Source organism: Eschrichtius robustus, chromosome 4, assembly GCF_028021215.1.
Source record: "Eschrichtius robustus isolate mEscRob2 chromosome 4, mEscRob2.pri, whole genome shotgun sequence".
In the NCBI taxonomy this organism is placed as follows: Eukaryota; Metazoa; Chordata; class Mammalia; order Artiodactyla; family Eschrichtiidae; genus Eschrichtius; species Eschrichtius robustus.
The window spans coordinates 65530052-65556960 of NC_090827.1; the positions used below are offsets into that span (position 1 = coordinate 65530052).

A 26909-nucleotide genomic window follows, 5' to 3' on the forward strand; every position below is an offset into this window, starting at 1 on the left:
AAGGCTGGATGACAGCACATCTATTTATAATATTGTTTACTTAATATTTTAAGCCCACTATTGAGATCTACTGCTCAGAAAAAAAGATTCCTTTCAAAATATTACTGCTCATTGACAAGGTACCTGGTCACCCAAGAGCACTGATAAATAAGATTTATCATTATTAACAGATTTTATTTTATAATCATTTTTATTTTATTATTATTTATTAACATATCCGTTCTTCAGCCCATGGGTCTAGGAGTAATTTCAACTTTCAAGCCTATTATTTAAGAAATACATTTTGTAAAGGTATAGTTGCCCTAGATAGTGATTGGATCTAGGCAAAGTAAATTAAAAACCTTCTGGAAAGGAATCACCACTCTAGATACCATTAAGAATATTTGTGATTCATGAGAAGAGGTCAAAATATCAATATTAACAGGAACTTTGAAGAAGTAGATTCCAACCCACATGGATAACTTCGAGGGGTTCAAGACATCAGTGGAGGAAGGCACTGTAGATGTGGTAGAAGTAGCAAGAGAACTAGAATTAGAAGTGGGGCTTGAAGATGTGACTGACTTGCTGCAATCTCATGATAAAACTTTAACAGATGAAGAGTTGCTCCTTATGGATGAGCAAAGAAATTGGTTTCTGGAGACGGAATCTACTCATTGTGAAGATGCTGTGAAGATTGTTGAAATGACAACAAAAGATTTAGAATATTACACAAACTTAGTTGATAAAGCAATGGCAGGGCTTGAGAGGACTGACTCCAGTTTTGAAACAAGTTCTAATGTGGGTAAAATGCTATCAAACCACACTGCATGCTACAGAGGAATCATTTGTCAAAGAAAGAGTCAGTCAATGTGGCAAACTTCATTGTTGCTCTATTTTAAGAAATGGCCACAGCCACTCCAACCTTTAGCAACCACTACTGTGAGTCAGCAGGCACTAAAAGCAAGGCAAGACCCTCCACCAGCAAAAAGATTACAACTCACTAAAGGCTAATATGATGGTTAGCAACTTTTAGCAATAAAGCATTTTTAAATTAAGGTATATACATTGTTTTTTTTTTAATGATAATGCTATTGCAAACTTAATGGGCTACAGTATAGTGTCAACATAACTTTTATATGCACTGGGGAACCAGAAAATTTGTGTGACTTATTTTATCATGATATTTGCTTTATTGCAGTCATCTGGAACTGAACCTGTAATATCTCTGAGGTATAATTGTATTGCATTTATAATTTCAATATTCATTCATTCAATGCTGATATATGGAAATATAGTTTGATTTTTATATGTTTTCTGCTATCCTGTGGTCTTTATAAGCTTACATACTAATCCCTTTCTGGTCGGTACTCAGATATTTTCTATATAATACGTTAATAAAGGCGGTTTGTTCTTTATCATTCTGTATGTTCTTAATTTCTTTTTCTTGCTTCATTGAACTAGTTAGGGCCTCCACTATGAATGAGTGATGATAGCAGACAACCTTGCTTTGATCCCAATCTTAGGGGAAAGCATTCAGGTCAATATTCAAATGTGTGTGTGCTTTGTTAAATATTTAATTTCCAGGAACACAGACTCCTTTTAAATATCAAAAGTCACTACAACATCTGGTCATCACATTGCCATGACTCTGTTTTTAATATGAAATGGAAGCATTTCTAAAAGAGACTAAAGTGACATTACCCCTTTAATTATTATTATAAGCCTATAGAATAGGTTTTGAAAGAATGAGTTTTCAATGTTAATATGACTACCTAATTTCCATCTGTAGTTCCATAAAGTGAAACTCAAACTAATAATTTATTATATCAAAAACTTTACTAAAATGCTCATTGATGCAATACTTTTGTTACATTAGATTTTTAAAAATTTAAATGCAAATTAATGGTGATCGAAGTTGGAAAGTTCTCCTCATGAAGAGGAGCCTTTCATGTGACATGACCATCACTCTTGAGATTGTTCTAGTACCAACTAAAGGTTATAATGTAGGTACTCCATAAACTGCTTCCAGTTAAATTTTTAGAGTTAAAATATATGTCTGAGTAAATTTAGAAGGGGAGCTATTTCCCATGGATGCTGACTTACTGTATTGAACAGAAAAAAAATGAGTGTTAAATCAAAACTTCTACTCTTGAGAAACTTATATTATGCAGCTATGTGTTTCTTGTTTAGCTGTATGAACATTTGAAAAATAATTACAAACAACTGAATATATTTTTGACACAAACTTAGAGTTCAACCTGATAAAAAGGTTTATGCTATAAAATACTGAAAGAGCAATAAATGATTCTTTATAGGAAGGCAACTGATAAGTTAAAGGTTAAGCTCATTTATTCATCATCAGATAGCTCCTTGATATCTATCATGTATCTGGTATTAAGTTAACGTATTTTAATGGAGGATACAGAAAATAAGCAAAAATAAAATATATATAGTAATTTTGGTAACGATAAGTACAACAAAGAAAAATGAAAAAGAATAAAGGGATAGAGAGTGAGATGGACTATTTTAAGTTAATCAGAGAGTCCTTAAGGTGAGACCTGTAGATATCTGGGGAGGGAATATTTCAAGCAAAAGAAGAACCCTTCAATGCAAAGATGCAGACTTAAAATTTTTTTAATGATTCAGAGTAAAATATTACTAAGCCAGAATAACTGGGAGATAAGACAACTTCAATTATGAAATATTTGCAAATGTAATTATACACATATGTAATATCTAGAACTGGGCTACCAAGATATTTCCCATGCATGTAAATTTAATTTAGTGGTAAGGATGAGATTAAATGTTATTTCTGAACTGTTTAAGAAAACAAACTTCTTAAATTTGTTTATTCAAAGTATTTGTTTATTCAAAGTAAAACTTCAGCAGGATTAGGAGACTCTGACTGAGGCTTTATTGAGTTGGTTTTTACACAAATCAACATGCTTCAGTCAACTTCAAACCTTTATTCCATTATGGCCAAATTCTTAGGATTATATATTATTCTTATTGGTATTTATGAGTTAGTTCCAAATAGTATTCAATAAAATAGTGACTAGTGAAACCCCAGTTTATTATCTAGAAGCAATCATCTAGGATATTTTTCTTTGACGTATAAGAATACAGCTGTATAATATTTAATTTAGTGAACAATATTAGAAATACAAATATTCTGAAATTTTATTTCCTAAAGAGCAAATTTTGAGTAGGGAAGATTTATTAATATATTTAACATATATTTATGAACTCAGTGAGTGATTTAAAGAAGAATGTCACAGATTCTGCCCTTTAGGAAATTATTACCTAAAAGGGGTAGAGAAGATTATTAGTATAACAGATAATTAAATAAAGTAGAATATAGTATCTACGTACTCACTCAAAAAATGTTTATTGAACAACTACTATATACCAGGCACTCTGCTAGACACAGGAGATAAAACAATGAGCAAGATTGGTACTATCCACGCCCTTTGGAATTTACAGCCTAGCAGGGGAGGAAAAGACATTAACATAAATAAAAATAATATTTGATTATTTATTATTAATCTAAAGTTGGAGAGATAGAGGTCACTAAGGGAACATATATGCAGTAGGGAGAGCACAACATATAACAGAAGAATATTAACCCCAAAGATGTTTGGAATTATGAAGAGAAAGATCATTTTTAGCTAGGGATTCAGAAAGCCTCCATGGAAACATATTTGAGCTGGATCTTGAAGGGTGGGTAGGACTTACGTCTGGGGAAGAGGTAGGAAAGAGCAAAACTGAGGGAGGCCATGGCTTGAACAGAATCATTCAAGTGTGTGAGCATGTTCAGGGAATTAAAGATAGTTCGGTAGACAAGCTACTGGGAACTTTAATGAAAACAGCAACCAACTGGCTGAAAAGATAGGTTTAGAGCTATGAGTGAATGTCTAGGCTTGATTTAGGAGACAGCAGGTAGCTGAAGAGACAGTTAAGTGGAAGAAACACCATCAAAAATGAGATTTCCAAAATATCTCTGTTCACAAGGTGCTGGGACAGACTGCTGGGAAGAAAAAGTGAAAACAAAGGGAGTAGCTAAGATTCCATTATGACAGTTCAGTAAGGACATAATGAGGCAGGCATTACCCAAATCTCTGGGTTTAATTAGCAAAGGAAGATATGTGGAATACAGAAATGATTTGAGACTTAGAATCATAGTCCTGAATTTAAATTCTTGTCCCAATTCTTGCCAATCTTACCTAATCCAAATTAATCTGAGCCTTAGGTTGATTTATTGTTAAATCAGGCTACTAATAACTGCATGAAAGAATTGTTGGATGAATTTGAGATACAACGTATCAACTGCTCAGCACCATGATGGCAGAGAGGATATGTTCCGAAGTGGAAGTCACAGAAATCTGCCCTCCCCAAGGTGGCATTTGGGGAGTACCATTGAAAGAATTATAGTTTCAATTTGATGAATAATAATTATAACACTTTCATTTAACTGACTGCCTATTATTTGTCAGGCACTGTGCTCAGAATTTAATTTATATTAACTCAATACAGTCCAGAAAATGAGAGCCATTATCCCTCCTTTTTAGATAAAGAACAGAAAAGTTTATCAAGAAGTTGTAAAGGTAATAATAAGTAGTAGAACCTACTGCCACCTGCAAGTATTGGGCGATCTATTTCATGGTCTCTTAATACAACAGGAAAGAATGTCTGAGTTGTCATAACAGTAGTCATAATATTTTTGTAAAGAGAATGTGTTTATTAAGAGATTCAATGTAAGAGAAGGAATAATTTCAGAAATACTAAACTGACATGAGTGAAAATTGTGTTAGTAGATGTATAAGCTTCAAATGTAAACTAGGCCAACAAGGTAAAATCAGGGAAAATAGATGCATTCTGGGGTTATAGTGCTGAGATTCAATTATGTTACAGCATCATGCTTAATACAATATGGAATTTATATAGAAACCATATCTAATTGGTAAGCTTCACCTAAATAAGGCATTAAAAAATGGGATCAAAATGCACGATGGCCTTGATTATTTTGAGGGCACTTAATACCATGTCTGACAAATGACTGAAGAGTTGTTACTCTCCATTCCTATCCTTGGACTTCTACTAGAGCTGTTTTATGTTTCAAGGCAAGAAAGTCAGATAAGAGTGCAGAAAAATATTCCATTAGAGTGAGAAGCAAAATAAAATGGCAATATTGAAAAGGAGGAAAGATAGTTGGATTCAGTTATTCCTGGGAAAAACAATGGGTTTTTAAAAAGATCAGCAAAATTAGTAGCATTTTAATAACAGCAAAAACTTTTATGCATTTATGGTACTTTACATATATTGTCTCATTTTATTTTTATAAGACATTTATGAAGTAGATACTATTATACACATTTTGCTTATTAAAAAAACCCTGAAGCACAGAGAGATTAAATGTCTTGCCTAAAGTCACACAGCTAGTAAGCATTAAGATGGGATTTAAAAGGGAACAGCTGGACTCCTGAGGGTACTTTTAATTACTATAGTATACTATATCTCAACTCAAAACAAACGTTACGCTCTTTAACAGACCATACAGTAGACCACAATTAAAGTCCACTGTTGGTGATTTACTTCCACTGTGTCATATATAGGGCTAAACACTGGGGAAGAAGGCTCTGAGTCTGTGGATATTGCTGAGGTTCAAAGGTTCCTTTGTGCACTCAAAACTGCATTTAAAATAAATACTGTATTAGTTTTCTGTTGCTGCTTCTCTCCATTAACATGTGTGTGTCACTGTGTGTACATGTCACTGTGTGTGTGTGTATGTGTGTTTTAAGGAAGTTTGTTAACCTCAGTTAACCCATGTCATTAAAGAGGTATTACTAACCAGGGGCATTTCCAGAAATGAATGCTCTTTGGCAAGAAGTGGAGAGAGAGGAATGTGCCCAAACAGAATATATAATGTGTATCTATGCTTCAGGTTGAATTTAAGTATGTTAAGACATGTGTAAGACATAAAAAGAATTCCCCTTAGGGCTGCTTCCATGAGAAAACCTGATTAGCACATAAATATTTATGCTGCACATGGAGGAGTGTACCTTATTTACCTTAAGCTTCGTTATTTACATTTCTTTAGTCTAGAATAGTCAGATATTTAAATTCTCATCTTAATGGCATCAGTTATCTGATGGATTCACTTCACCTACTTCAAATTAATTAAACGGGTTTTCCTGGTAACATTTTAATAACATTAAGAACAAACATAGAAATATGCCCAAAGAGAAACTCATGTAAGAGTGATCGTAAGGATTTGAAAAATATTGGTCACACTTTATTAAAAGATTTTTATATAGTTTTCACAAAATAACTTCTCTTTTGTACTTAAACCCTTGGCCAACTCATCTTTCTTTCCTTTGTGTTACTGAGTCAAATTAATATATGACTTTATTCAACAAAAACTCTTGGTTCTCTATTTCTAATTTTGAGAAGCATGACTTAGTTGGTTGATTTTTTAAAACAAAGCCAAAACCTTAGATTCTGAATGAAAAAAGCATACTTACAAAATTCTCAGAGAGCTGTGCTTTCATCATTTATTTTCACCTGTTGTAAAATTCCTATTAATATTTCTCAGTTACTGATAGATTATGAGAAATGCTTACTCAACATGTCCCTTATTGTTTTCTCAAGGCAGTAAGGGGATTTGGCCATTGGTGGAAAGAACTGGAAATGTTCACCTGATTTTAATTTATGTGACAGAAGGGACCTAGATGTGTTCATCAGCAAATACCCAGTCCTATAACTGTGCTGGCCGTACAGTAGGTGTTCAATAAGAACTTGTTGAATGAATTACATGTGACAGAGGATTAGATCCATTTTATATGATCCTAAGGAAATATAACTAATGTAATGGATATAAAGTTTAGGAATGCATTCCTAAAAACCACTGTCAGGTTATTTAAAGGTAAAAGGAATTTCCTCAGGAAGTCAGGAAGGAAGGGTTTCAAGAACAGGTTGGCCAACATTATAGCAGTGATATGATAATGGGGACTGTAGCATTGGTGATTGAGTGGATTAATTATAAGTTATGTTTAACTATGAATTCTAAGCTTCTATATGGATTCCAAGGTAAAATCAAGTAAGGAGTCTTTAAATCCCTACTCCCAGACTTACAAATACATTCGTAACTGCAACTGGGCTCAGAGGACGCAGGTCTCTCTGTCAAAGACTGTTTCTCTAGATACCAGCCTTTCCTACCTCTTCTGAGGCCCTGGGACAGAGAGGGAATAAATGGCTCATGTTTATATCTACTGCTTGTCTTGTTGGTTCTTTTCTTACAGGTCAAAGCCTCCCCAAGATTTTCCTATGTTGAAAAGATTTTATAGAGGGACACTTGAAAAGTGATTAGGTGCTCCCCGGGTGTATGGCAGGTAAAGGCTGGAGAATCAAATATGAGAGATGAGAAGGGGCTGTGTGACAGATCAGGCTGCCAAGAACTCCATCATGAGGGACCTTCAGGTTGCGCTAAAGAATTTGTATGTCATTGTGAAAGTCAGCAGTTAATTCTTGCAAATGTGTCTCAATGGGGAAATTACATACTGGTAGAGTTCTGTGTACCCTCTCCATCGCAGAACAGCTCTGTCTCAAATCGGTGTTGTACATCAGAGTTCCAAAGAAGCACTACTTTGAGAAAGAGGTCTCAAGGCCTTCAAAATGTTTTGTTCCCCTGCTCAGGCTAAAACACGTCAGAATCCTCCTTCCTTCTTCTCTTTCTTTCACATTCTGCAACTAATTCATCGGCAAAGTCTGTCAGATATGCCTTCAAAATACATCCTGAATCTAATTATATATTCCAATCTCTTCACTGCCAAAGTCTCACAGTCCCAGCCACCATCATCTCTCATCTGAACCACTAACCAGTTTCCCTGCTCTCACCCTTCATGCTACCCCCAACACCACCACGGAGTATTCTCCGCAGAGTGATTCTTTTAAAAGGACCATTACATTCCACTGATCAATACTCTATAATGGCTTTCCTTCTCATTCAGAATAACATAAAAAAGTCCTTAACATGGTCTGCTAGGCTATGAACTGGTATATGACTCTCTTTGACCTTATCTTTTCCCCTTTTCTGCTGGTTCACTGCACACTGGCCATATTGACATTGTGGCTCTTCTGCAAACACCCAGTCTCCTCCCACTTCAGAACACTTGTACTTACTGTTCCCTTTGCTTACAATACTTTCCCCTCAGATATCTGAATGATTCCATCCTTCGCTTTGTTCATATCTCTGCTTAGATGTCACCTTTGCAGAGAGGTTTCTCCTGATCTCTTTAATCCCACCTCATCCCTGTTCATTTGCTATCCTCTTACCTGGCACTTTACATTTATGAGTAGACATTTATTGCTCACTGCCTTCTCCACCAGGAGATGTGAAGGCAGAGAATACATCCTCACTCCTGCTATTTCTCTACTATCTAAAATAGTGTCTGAAATAAGTAGATCCTCAATGAACATATGTTGAATCAATGAATAAAATCAAAGGTGTCTTTTTAACAGTGTGCTTGATAGTCATAGTAACCATAAAGTCTTCTTGAGGTGAAAAATGGGATCATTTTAATGCAATTTTCATAGTCATCCAGAAAATAAAAGATTTTGAAATGCCTGGCATATCTTTGAAGGACATGGGGAAACAGTAGAAATGTTACTCATATTTGTAACATAAATAATGAAGTTACTAAATATTGTTGCTTGTGTAGCTGCTTTCAGAGGTAGAGCTGACCTTGCTGATATTATAGCATGGAAGGAGGTTGCTTCTGGATGCTTACAAAATGGCAATTACGATTTTGAAGGGCAGCTACAAAGGGGAGTAGATCTTATGCTGGCTCTAGAACTCATAGGTCTTAAAAAATTTTTTGGAAAACATGAAATTGTTGTCACTGATATCCTGAAATATCTTACATGCTTTTATATTATGTTGCGCTATGTAAATAAGATTTAATAAGACTAACCTCCTGCCTCCCCCTCTTCCCTCTACATATACAGCACACATTCCAGTAAAGGATCAAGATGCTATGCAATTTCTGCCCACACTCTGCAGCTTTGCCCTCCTCCGTTGCCTGCCAAACCAGTCACATCTGGCCGATAGGGAAGATAATTTTGACAACTAACTCATACTTGAAATTCCCCCAGTTTCCCCCCACTTTGCCAGCTCCTTGTGCTTCTGCAGTCACTTATGCCATTTACAGAATATAATCACATGTGCCTTTGGTACAAAACCAAGGACATTTCTTGCCAGAGTCCTTTGATTTATGGTTTTTGTCTTTGAAATTCTTATCAAGTTCAAGGCAGATTTTGCCTTGTCATGAAAATACTAGTGTCGTCACTACTTGGATAGCTAGATCATTTAAGTGCTGCATCAATACAATCAGTTCCTCTTTTTTACTACCCATCATTTTGCCAATGTTTTTGACTCATGTTTTCCAGTGTAGCCAAGTCTTTCCATAGAAAGAAGTCTCCTGAAGAGAACTGCACTGCCATAAACTGAAGTAAATTAGACTGTTTAAACTGGTTTCCCAGATTCTCTTAAACTCTTTTCACTTCTCATCTTCTATCTGAAATATGTGAATTGTTCTCTTTTGTCATTTTTATCAATTTTTCTTTTGAGTAGTAGTGGAAAATGCTATTAATCAGGGAGTTTTCTTTGACTTTCAAATAAATCCTACAGTCATATTTCTGTTTCAAAAGGTGCTTTCATGATAATGAGAATTTGTTCTGCTTGTAAGCAAGGAGTAAAAGGGGCAGCATGTTAACCTGTATCACATACTGGAGAACTCCCTTTATCTTTCAAGTCCTGGCTCAGCTGTCATATTATCTGAGAAGTCTTATCTGTACCCATTTCTGTTCCTTTCCCAAACAACTTTTATTATTTGATCCTCTGTTTCCTTATTACGATAGTCAGTAAATCTATTATTTTCCTATGACACTGTGTTGATTTTATTATTTTATGTCTTTCTACTCTACCATAAGCCCCTTGAATACAAAGTCTATGTCATTGTTGTTCTGTTTTTAAATGTTTGTATCCCCAGTGTTTGGAATATATTAGGCATATAATAAAATGTTCTTAAATAGAATTGTAATAAGTATAACAAAAGGACATGTAACAACCCTGCTGACCAGATCATGGGTCATGTAGTTCTGGGTGTACTCCAAGCTCAGTACTACCAGAGCTTTGTCTGGAAACACCTGACGTATTTTACATGAATAAACAAATTGTATTATTATTAATATGTAGTTTTAGGACCTTTACCATGATCTCAGTAGTCACATAGTAAGACTGTGGGAGAGAAAAGTACTGGAAAAACTTCTAATCTATTTAGAGTTTAGAGAAAGTAGATAATACCTGAGTTTACAAAGCTAAGGACAAGCTTTGTCTCTGAATCCACAAATAAAGTACTGTAGTGCCTATATCCTAAAAGTCTCTCTTATTAAAAATTAAATGTGATATATATACATACACACACACACACATATATATTGGGTTGGCCAAAAAAGTTTGTCTGGGTCCATTACATCTTACGGAAAAACCCAAATGAACATTTTTGGCCAACCCAATTTATATATATATGTATGTATGTATGTATATATATATATATATATATATCCCTGGAAAGCAGTATATTACAATTAGCTCAGAGAAGCTGAGAAGTAGCCAATTAATGCTAAACCAACACACAATTATTCAATAATCTCATAAATGCCTCTGGTGAAATAACCTTAGAAAATCAAACACATGTACATGCACGTGAGCGTGCACACACACACCAACTATATTATGAAGTCTGGAAATGGGAAAAGTAAGGCCAATACTTGTATTTCAGTAATGAGCTGGTTCAAATAATGAGCTGGTTCAAATCCCAATTTTATAACTGAATAAACTAAAGCACTAAGGGATTAAGTTTAAAAAGGGGCACAGAGTACTGTGCCAAACCATGTGTTATAAAGTGTCTCAAATTAGTGGCTGAGGGGCTTCCCTGGTGGCGCAGTGGTTAAGAATCCGCCTGCCAATGCAGGGGACATGGGTTCGATCCCTGGTCCGGGAAGATCCCACATGTCACGGAGCAACTAAGGCTGTGGGACACAACTACTGAGCCTGCACTCTAGAGCCCGTGAGCCACAACTATTGAGCCTGCATGCCACAACTACTGGAGCCCGCGTGCCACAACTACTGAAGCCTGCACGCCTAGAGCCCGCGCTCTGCAACATGAGAAGCCACCGCAGTGAGAAGCCTGCGCACCACAATGAAGAGTAGCCCCCACTAGCCGCAACTAGAGAAAAGCCCATGCATGGCAACAAAGACCCAATGTAGCCAAAAATAAAATAAATTAAAATAAAAAATAAATTAAAAAAAAATTAGTGGCTGCAGTCGTACCAAGAAAAATAGACAGGCAGAAAATAAATCCTAAATATAAAGTTTAAATGTAACGCTTTTGTTATCTGACTCTTTAATTATGTCACCCAGAGTATACCTGGTAGTGACATTTGGTGATTAAGGATGTTTTACTATAGCCTGGGGATATCTCGCTCATCATGAGTGTCCTCTTGTGACTTGTAGAATCCATCTTAACCAGATATGCTTACATATATTTCAATTTAACTCTTTAAAAGGGAACAAATGGATTAACTTTGAAAATTCTGAAATAATAATTTAGGTACTAATAGGCTATCTTACACATTTTCATTGTCATGACTTATTTGTAACTCATTGTTCTTTAATCTGGTCAAAAATACTATGACTTTTCTATGTAGTTCCATATTTCACTGGATTTTGAACAGCTTTTATTCCATGGATTCTCACATTAAGATCAAGAATCTAAAAGATCTACCTACGCTGAGGCTTGAGGGGCTGGGACATGTCTTAATGATATAACAATTGCCCCAATGTGCCTGACATAAAAGACACCCATTTATTTATTTATTTGTACATAGAAAACAAACTTATGGCTACCAAAGGGGAGAGGGAGGGAGTGACAGATTAGGAGTGTATTATTAAAAGATATAAACTACTCTACATAAAATAGAGAAGCAACAAGCATCCACTGCACAGCACGATACTCATGCCATTTAACGCAAGATATAGTGAAGGTAGCCTACTTCTGCACAGTGCTTCTTAAACTACACTAGTTAGAACCCCAGTCGATTTTGTCATATTAAAAGCCTCCATTTTAAGAAAAGTTCAGTAAAGGAAACTGTGGAAAAGCAGCTGTGTTTCAATTGCTTAAATAAACTTAAAATTCAAGACTGAACTGGCTGTAGGCTCTCTCAAGTAAGCAATTGTCTTATGTCCAATTACGAGCTACTTTTGATATACTAATTATAGAGCTCATTACAACCAGTGATTGGGAAGGGGCAAGCTTTCTCACCTGTTTATTTCTCACCTGTTTATTTAGGTATGATTACAGTGCTTATCATCAAAAAGCCTGCCTCTAAAAAAGGATGTAACTCTCTGGCTTAATTGCTAATCTACCAAGGTGTCATTTTGGAGGGGGGCAGTAGTAGAGGTTATATTTGCTCTCTAGATCAAAACATTTGTGAGACTCTCTAGAAAGAAAGGTGTAAGACTGAGCTTTTTTTACATACATCTTTTTGGTCTGTGATAACATAATTTATCCGCTGTATCTAAGTCACAAGAATGAAATAGCAGCATATGCTTAGATAGAGGAAAAATATAAATAGGAGCTACCTCTGCAGTAATATAGAAGGAATTTCTTCTGCCAAAGAAACTGAAATGTTTCTATTATTAACAATATTTTAAGCCAGGAAACAGTTCATTGGTTTATAACTGCTTATCCATGATAATTTTTTTAATGGCCAATTCCAACTGGCCAATTTATTTTCTAATGCAAGCATTTTGCATACTTTCTATCTGCCAGAAACAAACTTGCAACTTCCTATACATTCTCCTCATACTTCATCTCAGCATAAATATTACCTTCGAAGAGAGGACTCCTTTACTCTTTTCAAGTAGTCCCCCTCTCCCTACCTAATCTATACAGTCTTATTTTCGACCACAGATATCTTATTCATCTTCTTCATAGCTCTTACCACAACTTTTAAGGATCTCTATGCTTACTAGTTTTATCTTTCCACTTCTAGACTACAAACACTATGACAGCAAGGACCATGTATTTTCACTTTACTCACTGTGTATTCAATAAATATTACCACCTAAAACATAGTGTTTATAAAATAATTGTTTAGTAAGTATTGAAATAACACATTTTAGAATTCTTTAGCTTTTGTATGCAAATGATTTTTCTGGATGTAGGACCTAGACTGCAATTCTTTCATTCATCATTCACTTATTCATTCATTCATTCAAAGAGCAGCAACATTTATGTGAGGAATTATGTTAGGTATTAGGGTTAGATGCAGAGTAGTAGAATAATCTATTATTTTTCTCAAATAAGCTTATGGTTTCTGACAATTTCTATTCATATAGTTCTTCAGAAATTATGAAATATCTCATATACACTTTCTTAAAATCCTTACAACCACTTTGGAATGTGGGGGGATAGTATCACCCTAATTTAATAGACAAGGGATTCTTAGAATCAGAGACATCAAGATAAAAGGTCAATATATGACTGAAGACTTGAACCTTAGATTTCTGCTGCTGAATTTCATGCTTTTTCTAATACCATTTCCATATGTACTTCATTTGTGTAACCACTCAAATTTTACATCTATTCATGTTACCAAAAGACTTTAGTTCCTATATTTCGTTCCTTTTAATGCATTTTTTAAAAAAGAACAAGCTTAGGCCTAATTCTCTGTTTTAAACAGATGCAATACTAGGTACCATAAAAGGCTATAAAAAGTTCCATTTATCACCAGAATCATATTCAATGAATAAAAAATTGTAATGTACAAATCAGAAGAAACATACAGGAATAATATAAAGGGATTTTAAATGTGATTAAAATAAAACAATCTTTTTTCAAAATTTGAACCAGTTGTACATTTTTAAAAAATCTAATTTATCATAGCCAAGTTCTCAAAGCTCATTGTACACTTAACACTGCCTTGAATGCATTTTGTTTATTATGCTCATACAAACATTTCATAACAGACTAGCTAACAAATTTCTTTAAATTTTCTGAATACTTTGTTGGGTTTTTACGACCTTATTTTTCCCTATTGGGGTAAACACCACTACCTTTGCAATTAGCTAGTGTCTGCATATTGCTCCCTCCAGCTCTACTTCAAAACATGGAAATGAGTATTTGGTAAAACTTATTTCAGCTTCCACATGAGAAAAAAGTCAATATTCCAGTTATAACAGACTGAGAATAGCTGATTACCAGACAAAACTCATTTTAAAATTAAATGTGGCCATGATAAAAAAAATCTCCTTTACCATGATAGTGTTATCATGATATAATATAACATCACCCCCATAGATTTGATTTTTGTCATTTCTTGCTTCTTGAAGTGCTCAGGGTACTACAACCAAATTGACAAAGCTTAGGGAAAGAGGAAGTAAGAATTTTTAAAAATTGCAGCAACCAAAATATCTATAAACTAAATAATCAAGAATACTTAATGCCAAAGATTTTGGAAATGGAGACCTCAATTATCAGTGAGTAGGAATGCATTGCATGCACGGACATAAGTAACTTTTTAATTGTTTCTGGGCTGTGTGATACCAATTTTAATAGTTACTTTTATTAGAGTTATGCAAACAGGTGTTTGTTAGTGACACAATTTAAATAAAATGAGTCAAAGAGAAGATATAAAATGGATACTTTCCATTTGGCTCAGACCAAGTATGAGGAGAGCATATTGCTCTTTATTAACAACATTTATGTCTACATTGGAAACACTTTCTTTTCATTAAATTTTCCTGTGCCTGGAGACACAATCATGGAAACAAGGGAGCCATTAATCTTTTCATTGTCCCACAGCTAAGCAGTCAACAAAGCTCAAGGACTAGAGCTAAATCCATCTCCTCCTCTCCACCCCACAGGCCATAGCTTTAGTTCAGGCCCTCACCCTCTCTCTCCTGGACCTGCAAAATGACCTCTAAACTGGTCTTCCTGTCTGCACTCTTGCTGTAATTCTCATTCATACCTCTGTGATTATTCTAAATTCTCAGCCTAACTAAAGTTTTTATTGATTCCCCACATCCTGCAGAGTCAATTTTAAGCTCTTTACTTTGGGTCATAAGACTCCTCATGAGCTGGTCCAGCACACCAGCCTTACCATATCCTCTTTCTAGTACAACAATGCTGTGAAAGACTTGCAATCATGGATATACTTTGGGAGACCATAAATTCTTTGAGGGCAAAATCCATATTTTATGCATATATTTTTCCCAGTACTAATTATTAGTGATAAATGCTGTTTCATATCCCTAGCGTTTTTTATTTTATTTTTGTTTTTCACACATGCTATTTTTTCTCTGTTTTTTTCTCCTTTTTTATACCTGGAGAACTTTTATCACTCAAAGTTTCAATCATGTTGCTTTCTTGATAAAACTCCCTGACACAGCACTCCAAGAGGTTGTTTTGTCTTCTTGTACAAAGTTTTATTTTGGCACAGTTCACACTATATATTAATTACTTGTTTCCATGTCTGTAACCTCTTTTAAAGTGTGAGTGTCCCGCAGGCAAGGACTATGCTTTAAAATCTTTATACCTCTTGAGCTCTAGAATAGTTCCTGAAACACTATTATAATGTGGTAGATATTATTCTTAAGATTATCTCATTTAATGAATCAAGTTTAAATAAATATTTGTAAGATAAAATTAAAAACATAAAAACTTTTCCAAAAATTTCACTTGCAAAATAATAAATATTGAATCCTATTTGGGGATTCAGAAAAGAAAGAAAAATAAATAAATAAATAAAATTTTTTAAGTAAAAGAAAATAAAGTAAAAAAAAAAAAAAGAAAATAAAGTAAATAAATACCAGGTCTCAAGTGGAGAAAGATAATTTAAGTGGCTTAAGATGTATTGGGTGAGCAGGTAGTGCATGAGTTGGGACAAGTTAAGAGACAAATGGAAATGAAGAGTCTTCATGGGGACTGGAGTCTTATCCAGTACAATTTGCAATATGTGGTTTCAATGGAAGGTACTAATAAAAATGTGAAGAACTCTGATCAGGACTTCAAGAGTAATGTTGCTACTTTTAAAACAAGCCATTAAGAAAAATTTTAAGGTCATTAAAAAAGTATACGTATTAAAATCTTTTAATCAAGTGACACTGATGAGATTATTATATAATTTTGTTGCTAAAATTTCCTTATTAAAATATGAAAATGTTATCTATAAATTATCTTTTTATTAAGTGAGCATTTGTACTTCACCACCCAAATTTCAAATTGCCAATATGTTAGACAAAATATAGTGGGAAGATGTTCTCATTTGAATGTCAATATCAGTAGAGCTTTAACTAAAACATACTGGGACTGGGGTGTTAGGGGAGGGTAAACAAACTAAAAACTTGTGTTCTTTTCAAAATCTAAGTATCTTATTGTTAATTAGCAGTAGAAACTATTTTCATAGAGGAATATAGCAAGAGGACATAGAGTAGTACCATAATAAATTTTTTTTTGTCTTACTGTTTTTCTTTCCATTATCACAGACCAGGTGAATTTTCAGAAGCTGATTACCCATGAGTTGAATATCAAAGAAGACAGCAATTTTGGGAACCTATAAGGCTATCTCTTTTCACATTGGCAATTGCAGCAATCATAGGAATTGCAATTGGTATTGTTACTCATTTTGTTGTTGAGGGTAAGCACCAAGGTCACATTTCTATTGCCTAAGTGCTCCATGACTTAACATCTTGAAATTCTCTGTTGTATAAAAAATTCCATTTGCATGCTATTAGTATTTTAATTACTAATCTTTTACTGATGCTAAATTATAGTTTGCTCCTATATTTAGCCCAGTGTTTCATATTTCCAGCCAGTGAAGTTTGCAATATACATTATTACACGAATAGACACATCTAAAACAAATACATATTTAAAAAGAGAAGGAAGAATGAAAAGATTATCTTTAGAATAAAGACAAATCACATCATGTGTTGAGTTTAATATACTTTTTTCAAAATCAATGTATTAATGAGTTGTCCCAAGAAAAGCTAATGATACGAGAAGAGTTACCTGAAAAAATCTTTAAAGGACTGAAGATTAAATATTATTTTTGAAGGAAAAAGACATTGTTTTATGACTGAAGGAACAAGAGAAAACTCAGAATTCGGCACTAGGTGCAAAAATGGATAGTCAATACCACAGTTACACCAAATGACAATCAATCAAGGTCATTTACCTTTGTCTTTGGTATGTATGTTTATAATCATATGTGACTGAGACTTTGCCTAAAATTTTACAGAATTGTATGATTCATAACAATAAAACCATACTTGAAAGACTTCCTAGGAAGAGAGGAAATATTGTCCAACATGCTCAGCTTACCTTCCCACACACTTTATTGGAGGATTGATAATATCCATTTCTTAAACTCTCATGAAATAAAAGCATAAGCCACATTACCTTCTGCAGTTGTGTCTTTCTTGTTACTATCTTCTTGGGTTAAAAGGTAGTGAAGAAATTTTGTGTTTAAAATGCCCTTCAAATAAAACTAAAAGCTGGTTCTTTGAGAGGATAAACAAAATTGATAAACCATTAGCCACTCTCATCAAGGAAAAAAGGGAGAAGACTCAAATCAACAGAATTAGAAATGAAAAGAAGTAACAACTGACATTGAAGAAATACAAAGGATCATGAGAGATTACTAAAAGCAACTCTATGCCAATAAAATGGACAACCTGGAAGAAATGGGCAAATTCTTAGAAAGGTATAAACTTCCAAGCCTGAACCAGGAAGAAATAGAAAATATAAACAGACAAAGCACAAGCACTGAAATTGAAACTGTGATTAAAAACCTTCCAACAAACAAAAGCCCAGGACCAGATGGCTTCACAGGCGAATTCTATCAAATATTTAGAGAAGAGCTAACACCTATCATTCACAAACTCTTCCAAAATATAGCAGAGGGAGGAACACTCCCAAACTCATTCTACGAGGTCACCATCACCCCGAAACTCAAACCAGACAAAGATGTCACAAAGAAAGAAAACTACAGGCCAATATCATTGATGAACATAGATGCAAAAATCCTCAACAAAATACTAGCAAACAGAATCCAACAGCACATTAAAAGGATCATACACCATGATCAAGTGGGGTTTATTCCAGGAACAAGGATTCCTCAATATACGCAAATTAATCAATGTGATACACCATATTAACAAACTGAAGGATAAAAACCATCTGATAATCTCAATAGATGCAGAAAAAACTTTCAACAAAATTCAACACCCATTTATGATAAAAACTCTCCAGAAAGTAAGCATAGAGGGAACCTACCTCAACAGAATAAAGGCCATATATGACAAACCCACAGCCAACATCATTCTCAATGCTGAAAAACTGAAAGCATTTCCTCTAAGATCAAAACAAGACAAGGTTGCCCATTCTCACCACTATTAGTCAACATAGTTTTGGAAGTTTTAGCCACAGGAATCAGAGAAGAAAAAGAAATAAAAGGAATCCAAATCAGAAAAGAAGAAGTAAAGCTGTCACTGTTTGAGCTGACATGATACTATACATTGAGAATCCTAAAGATGCCACCAGAAAACTACTAGAGCTAAACAATGAATTTGGTAAGGTAGTAGGATACAAAATTAATGCACAGAAATCTCTTACATTTCTATATACTGACAACAAAAAATCTGAAAGAGAAATTAAGAAAACACTCCCCTTTACCATTGCAACAAAAAGAATAAAATACCTAGGAATAAACCTATCTAAGGAGACAAAAGACCTGTACGAAGAAAACTATAAGATACTGATGAAAGAAATTAAAGATGATACAAACAGATGGAGAGATATACCATGTTCTTGGATTGGAAGAATCAATATTGTGAAAATGACTAGACTACCCAAAGCAATCTACAGATTCAATGCAAGCACTATCAAACTACCAATGGCATTTTCACAGGACTAGGACAAAAAATTTCACAATTTGTATGGAAACACAAAAGATCCCAAATAGCCTAAGCAATCTTGAGAAAGAAAAACGGAGCTGGAGGAATCAGGCTCCCTGACTTCAAACTATAATACAAAGCTACAGTTACCAAAACAGTATGGTACTGGCATAAAAACAGAAATATAGATCAATGGAACAGGATAGAAAGCCCAGAGATTAACCCACATACCTATGGTCACCTTATCTTTGATAAAGGAAGCAAGAATACACAATGGAGGAAAGACAGCCTCTTCAATAAGTGGTGCTGGGAAAACTGGACAGCTACATGTAAAAGAATGAAATTAGAACACTCCCTAACACCATACACAAAAGTAAACTCACAATGGATTAAAGACCTAAATATAAGGCCACACACTATAAAACTCTTAGAGGAAAACATAGGCAGAACATTCTGTGGCATAAACCACAGCAAGGTCCTTTTTGACCCACCTCCTAGAGAAATGGAAATAAAAGCAAAAATAAACAAATGGGACCTAATGAAACTTAAAAGCTTTTGCACAGCAAAGGAGACCATAAACAAGATGAAAAGACAACCCTCAGAATGAGAGAAAATATTTGCAAACGAAGCAACTGAAAAAGGATTAATCTCCAAAATATACAAGCAGCTCATGCAGCTCAATATCAAAAAAATGAAAAACCCAATCCAAAAATGGGCAGAAGACCTAAATAGACATTTCTTCAAAGAAGACATACAGATTGCCAACAAACACATGAAAGGATGCTCAACATCACTAATCATTAGAGAATGCAAATCAAAACTACAATGAGGTATCACCTCACACGGGTCAGAATGGCCATCATCAAAAAATCTACAAACAATAAATGCTGGAGAGGGTGTGGAGAAAAGAGAACCCTCTTGCATTGTTGGTTGGAATGTAAATTGATACAGCCACTGTGGAGCACAGTATGGAGGTTCCTTAAAAAACTAAAAATAGAACTATCATATGACGCAGAAATCCCACTACTGGGCATATACCCTGAGAAAACCATAATTCAAAAAGAGACATGTACCACAATGTTCATTGCAGCACTATTTACAATAGCCAGGATATGGAAACAACCTAAGTGTCCATTCACAGATGAATGGATAAAGAAGATGTGGTACATATATCCAATGGAATATTACTCAGCCATAAAAAGAAACGAAATTGAGTTATTTATAGTGAGGTGGATGGACCTAAAGTCTGTCACACAGAGTGAAGTAAGTCAGAAAGAGTAAAACAAATACCATATGCTAACACATATATATGGAATTAAAAAAAAAAATTGGTTCTGATGAACCTAGGGGCAGGATAGGAATAAAGACCCAGACATAGAGAATGGACTTGATGGCACGGGGAGAGGGAAGGGTAAGCTGGGACGAAGTGAGAGAGCAGCACTGACATATATACACTACCAAATGTAAAATAGACAGCTAGTGGGAAGCAGCTGCATAGCACAGGGAGATCAGCTCGGTGCTTTTTGACCACCTAGAGGGGTGGGATAGGGAGGGTGGGAGGGAGACGCAAGAGGGTGGGGATATGGGGATATATGTATACATATAGCTGATTCATTTTGTTATACAGCAGACACTAACACAGCATTGTAAAGCAATTATACTCCAATAAAGATGTTTAAAAAATCATTAAAAAATTAAATATATATTTATACAAAAAAAAAAAAATGCCCTTCATCTTCAATACCTCACGTGTCCAAAAAAGGAAAAAGTAAAGGGATAATACTAATAATGGCAAAAAGTATTTTAAAAATGTCATAGAGGTTGTGTTAGGCTGAATAATGTCCCCACACCCCCAATACAACTGTGACTTAATCTTTGTAACCTACGAGTGTTACCTTATATCACAAAAGTGACTTTCCAGATGTGATTACATTAAGGAATTTGAAGAGAGATTATTCTGGATTTTCCAGATGGGCCCTAAATGTAATCCCAGTATCTTTATAAAGGAGAGGCAAAAAACTCAAAGAAGGAAGAAGTCTATGTGACAACAGAAGCAGGGGGAGAAGGGAAAAATGTGATGCGTGACTACAGGCCAAGAAATGAGGATAGCCTCTAGAAGCCAAAAAAGGCAAGGAAAAAGATTCACCCCTTAGATTCACCAGAAAGAAAAAATAACAGGTCTTGATTTTAGCCTTGTAAAACTCATTTCAGACTTCTGACCTTCAGAGCTGTGAGAGAATAAATTTGTGTTGGTTTAAGCACTGAACTGGTGGTAATTGGTTACAGCTGTAATAGGAAACTGATACAGAGGTTAACAATCAAGAACTTGATAAATCTGTCACATGGACTTTCCATGCAGCTCATTGAGAATAGCATGAATAAGGATGGAAATTTAGTAGAACAAAGGAGAAGACAGTCTGACAGAGGATAAACAAGTAGAAGGGGTAAGATAGAGGGATATAAGATGACACGCATTTCAAAAAAGTTATGTACATTGTTTTATAGCATAAGGAAATCAAAACCAAGTCAGTGAAGGAAAACACATTCTAGTAACCAAGATAACACCAAGAATAATTATTTTTAAAATGTTAATTTTAAAGAGTAGAGATAAATGGATCTGAAAAGCAGGAAATTAAAAATAATGAAATACATGAAATAACCAAAACAGAAGTAAAGATTTTAGCAGACTTGATGGTAAAACTTACATCTCAAGGATTGAAGTGTGGTTGATGAAGTTATTTTTATCCTGAGGATCTTGATAATTATAAATGACAAGTTTTCACTGTATTATAATTGTGACCAATTATCTACTCTTTAATATATGGGCAATTAAAAAATAGGGTGACTTTTAGAATATGAATGATTTGTTGATGCCCTTCAACCAAAGACCTCCAGGAACACATCTGTAGTTGAACAAGTTGGGTTATTACCTGATGCAGGGAAGGAGAGCACGTGCCATGGGGAACCACAGGGAGCTTAGTCAGAGATTGTTAGAAAGGATATATTAAAGATTTGGGTGATTTGGGGGAGAGTTCAAGGAAGTAGGTTTTTTTGCTGGATTGGATGCTGTCAGGAAGCTAGAATAATTCTGTGATTTGGTATTCTAATAAATCTCATCTGAAAAGCAAAAGCTGAAGTGATGCTAAAGCTGTAAGTGTTAGAGAAGCAGTGGTCATAATAGAATAAGGAGATGTTCTGTTTTTTTTGGGTTTTTTTTTGCTTGCTTAGATGGTGCTTTTGAGTTCAGACATATCCATGGAATAGTCTGGTTTTTGTCATCATCTATATGGTCACGGAGTGGACCTGTCTAATACTGATGTTCTACGAAATTGTTTCTGTTCAACACAAGAATACCAAGGCCTGGGCGATAGCACAAGGCCCAGGGGCCACTTTTTCTCTTTGACAGGTTTTATATTTACAACCCCATAAATTCTTGGGTATCACTTTACAAGATAATTTCTGTTATTAATTAAATATTAAGTGCCTGACAATATCTCTAACTTTTCGTTACTCATTATGATAAAAAGACTGACGAACTGTTGGATTCTTATTTATCCTTGTGATTTTCATTTGGACCCTCTTGGGAAAAAAACATTTTAAAATGAAATTATATTTGAACATTGAATAAATATAATAACATTATACATATGTTTTGAACCTTGTTTCTACTCAATATTGTTCAGGAGTCATCCATCTTACTGAAGGTAGCTTAAGTCCGCTTATTTTCAATATCGACTGATATTCGTTGTCCTAAACGTGCCATAATTTACTTATTAATTTGTCGTTCATGGACTTTAGGTGGTTCCAGGTTTTAGGCATTAAAACAATACTGCTATGAACCTTCTTATATATATATCTTGGTATGTATAAAAGGGATCTTGGTATCCCTAGTCTAGGGAACATACGTAGATGTAGAATTGCTGGGTCACTGGGCATGTGCTTTTTAAACTTTATGGATAATACCAAACTGTTTCCTACCAGCACTATGTGAGAGTTTCCATTGCTCCACATACTCATCCACATTTGTTACTGTCATACCTTTACATATTTGCTAATTTGGTGTAGACTGTAGTGTTACCATTGTAATTTTGTGTTTGCCTGATTACCAGTGATGTTGGGCACCTACCCATATGTTAATTAATCATTTAGATTCCATGTTTTTATGAAGTGCCTGTTTAAATCTTATCCCCATTTTTTGAGTTATCTGTCTTTTTTTATTGATTTGGATAGTTTTTTCTATATTCTGTATATAAGTCCATTGTCAGTTGTGTATGTTGCAAATATCTTCTGCCAATGAAAAATATCATGGGATATATATACATATATATTATTACATACACATTTAATACATATATTATTAAATATATATGTGTATATATGTATATTTGTATACACACATATTTAATAATGATACCTTCATAATTGTGTAAGATCTTTTAATATTGATGAATAAAATCACCACCATCACCATTCACATGAAATATGACATTAACTAGAAAAATTCAAACATAGAGTTTGCAAATTATCTGGGTTTTTTTTTTTTTAGTGACCTAGTATTATATAGTAAGTTATATTTTTCAACAAAAAATTGTCATGATCCAGATTAATTTTTTTCAGCATTATTTAGGATTACTTATTATATCTTTTGTTATGGGGTAAAAACAAATCTGTTTTGTAAAAAGTTGCATTAAATGTTTTGAAGAATTTAGTCTTTAGAGTTTTATTTTCACAAAATCCAGAAACTTAATTTTCTAAATTTTTTTAAAGTTTGACTTCTTGAAATCTGCAAATGAAGTCTGAATTGGGGTAGCATCATTTGTCTTCCCATTCTGCAGGACTGGTTCCACTTTCAGGAAAGTAGGGAATATACTCTTTCATGAGATTTAGAGTCAAATGAACCTTAGCTTTAATCTCAGGCCCACCACATACTAGTTGGGTGATCTTTAGCAAGTTACTTTTCTACTTCACTAAGCTTCAGTCAGTTAAAACATAATTTTTATAAGGAGAAACATAAGCCAAAATAATATCAGTTACTTCTAGATGCTGGGTTATAAATTATTTCTATTCCCTTATATATACTTTTCTGTTCCTTCCAGAGTCTCTGATATAGCATTTCTAGTCTGAAAAATGTTTTAAAATGAAAATTAAACAAAAATTAGGATTAGAACAGAGTCTGTGATATATGATATCTACTATATGATATATGATAGCTATTATGCACTTATTAAATGTTGAATATTAAAATAATTATTAACTAACTCATTGCATTATAAAAAGCTTAAGGTACTGTTCTTTTTACTCATACTACCCGAAATAGTGCCTCCTCTTCAAATGCAAAAATTTTATAACAATTCCCTCAAAGAGTTGACATACTAGTGGGCTAAAGTCTATCCACATTATGTTACTGTGGCAGAGTTCTTCACAGGATAGTACAGCAGCGCACTTGTGAAGTCCCTACCTAAGGCTGAATATTCCAGAGACCTTCCTCGATAAAGAGTGATGCCATGGATGGGATTTAAGCAGCGGAGAGGTCTATGAAAAGGGCATTCCTGGGAAAGGGTATTACAGGTGAAAGGGATGACATAAGCAAAATCTTAAGAAAACTGCATGATGAATGCAGACAAAAGCAAGCAGTCTGCTGTAGTTTCAACATAAATCATAACAGGAATGTGACAAAGAATATGCTCAAGAGGTAGACAGGATCTACATCAAGGAAAAACTTTGTAGTTCATAGTGAAGAGTTGAGATTCCTTCCCAATTGGCCATGGAGAAAAATGGAAGTGTTTTAATTGGAGAACTGATATTGTCAAATTTGCAATTTAAAAAGATCATTCTGGGGCTTCCCTGGTGGCGCAGTGGTTGGGAGTCTGCCTGCCAATGCAGGGGACGCGGGTTCGGGCCCTGGTCTGGGAATATCCCACATGCCGCGGAGCAGCTGGGCCCGTGAGCCACAATTGCTGAGCCTGCGCGTCTGGAGCCTGTGCTCCGCAACAAAGAGAGGCCGCGGTGGTGGGAGGCCCGCGCACCGTGATGAGGAGTGGCCCCCGCTTGCCACAACTGGAGAAGGCCCTCGCATAGAAGCGAAGACCCAACACAGCCATAAAATAAAAAAAATAAATTAATTAAAAAAAAAAAAAGATCATTCTGCTACTATGTGGGGAATAGATTTGAGGAAAACAGAATATGAGGCAGCATACTAGTTAGAAAGCTGTTACATTTTCCAGACAATAAATGACAAGGGAATAAACTAGAGCATTAATGGCAATAGAATTTGTGGATAGACAATGGATTTTTAAAATTTAGGAGATGAAATTTTCAGAATCTGTTGATTAATAGGAAGAGATCAAAGATTACTCCAAAATTTCCAGTCTGAGTCATGAAGTAGATTGTAATGACAGAATTTATGATAGAGAATCTAGATGGAGGACTTCATTTTTTAACAGAAAAGTCATTTTGTTTTGGATAGACATTAGCTGGGTTAATGAGGATCTGAATTAAGGATGTAGCTTTTCTAGGTGGGATAAGGGATTTGAGAGATATTAATGGGTTGCACCCATAGATCTTAGAGACTGAAAGACTGGATGTTGCAAATGAGAATTAAGCCAAGCTTTGGGTGAATATATGGATGATGGAGCTGTTCAGAAGATAGAAAACAGAGGAAGTGAAACAGGTTTGAATCCTGGAAGAGGTAAATGATTATTTCCCTTTGGAAATATTACATTTAAGGTGCCTATTGGATGTCCAACACATAGTTCCCTGAAGATAGTTGATAAAGAATTTAAACTCATGACAAAGTTCTGGTCTGGAGATAAAAATTTAGGAGTCATCCATTGTTTAAGTAATTAAACAGGGGATTCATTGGACTGAGCTGGCTTTAATGCCTTGGTAGCCTATGTAAGCAAACCAAAACCTAAGCCAGGATCAATGCACACAAATCCAAGAAAATTAAACTTAAGAACAACCAGTCACAAACAGCCAACTGGACTTTCCCAAATAAGGCAACTGCTTAAGTTGTAGCCAATCAAATAATTTCTTTGCTTTACTTCTGCATCTTCTCTATAAAAATGTCTCCCCTAACTCCTGTTGGTAGCGTGCTCCTAACCACTTTTGGTTTGATACTGCTGGATCTGAATCTGTGTATGCTCAGATAAAGTCTTGAAAATTTAAACGTGCCTCAGTTTATCTTTTAACATCAACAAATAGCTGATGGCTGAGGCCATTATAGTTAGGATAAACAGAAGTTATTTAACATGACCAGGCCAAGGCTAGATCATTGGCTGGCTAAGGATAGAAGTAGAAATAAAGAGTTCTCCAAGGTAACTGATGAATGGCTAGGAGGAAGGAAGAAAATTAGAAGATGGCTTCATAAAGCCAAAGATGAGATTTCAAGGAATATGATTAAGGCTGCTAAGAAATCAAGATGATTAAATAAAAAGACCAAAAGAAAGGTGACCATTAGATATAATAACTGTTGTCCTTGACAATGGCAGCTTCAGTGGTGTGTTAGGAGTAAATTACAGAGAATTGAGAAGTGAATGAACAAAAAGAAAGTGAAAATAATAAATATAGGTTTCTATTTAAGTAAGTTTATCAGTAGCATAGGAAAAAAGTGATAGCCTGTTTATATATCTTCATAATACAGCTTAGCTATGATATACCTATATTATAATTCTTTAAGGAAATTGATAGTTTTTACATGACTGTCAGCAATTGCTTTCAACATTTGACTTTTCATTGTATGTTGCCTAACTGTGTGAAAATTTTTATGTGCATAAACACTGTAAATGGGTGTTCTGAAAGTACACTTTGAGGCCTGAATTTTCTATTTCAGCTCAGTGCAATGATAAAATTACAAAATATTTGAAAAAAATGACTACCATAAATTTTGTACTAAGAAATAAGCTGCATTATA

The 26909-nt window shown here is 34.7% G+C and overlaps 1 protein-coding gene across 1 annotated transcript in view; it reads left to right on the forward strand.

Annotated features, from left to right (window-relative positions):
• The first annotated feature begins 453 nt into the window (after nt 1-453).
• Nucleotides 454-26909, forward strand: part of TMPRSS11F (transmembrane serine protease 11F) — a 50609-nt gene continuing 24153 nt past the window's right edge. Inside the window, 2 exon segments of the mRNA XM_068541983.1 lie at nt 454-944; nt 16586-16737. Coding sequence (XP_068398084.1) covers nt 454-944; nt 16586-16737 — 643 coding nt within the window.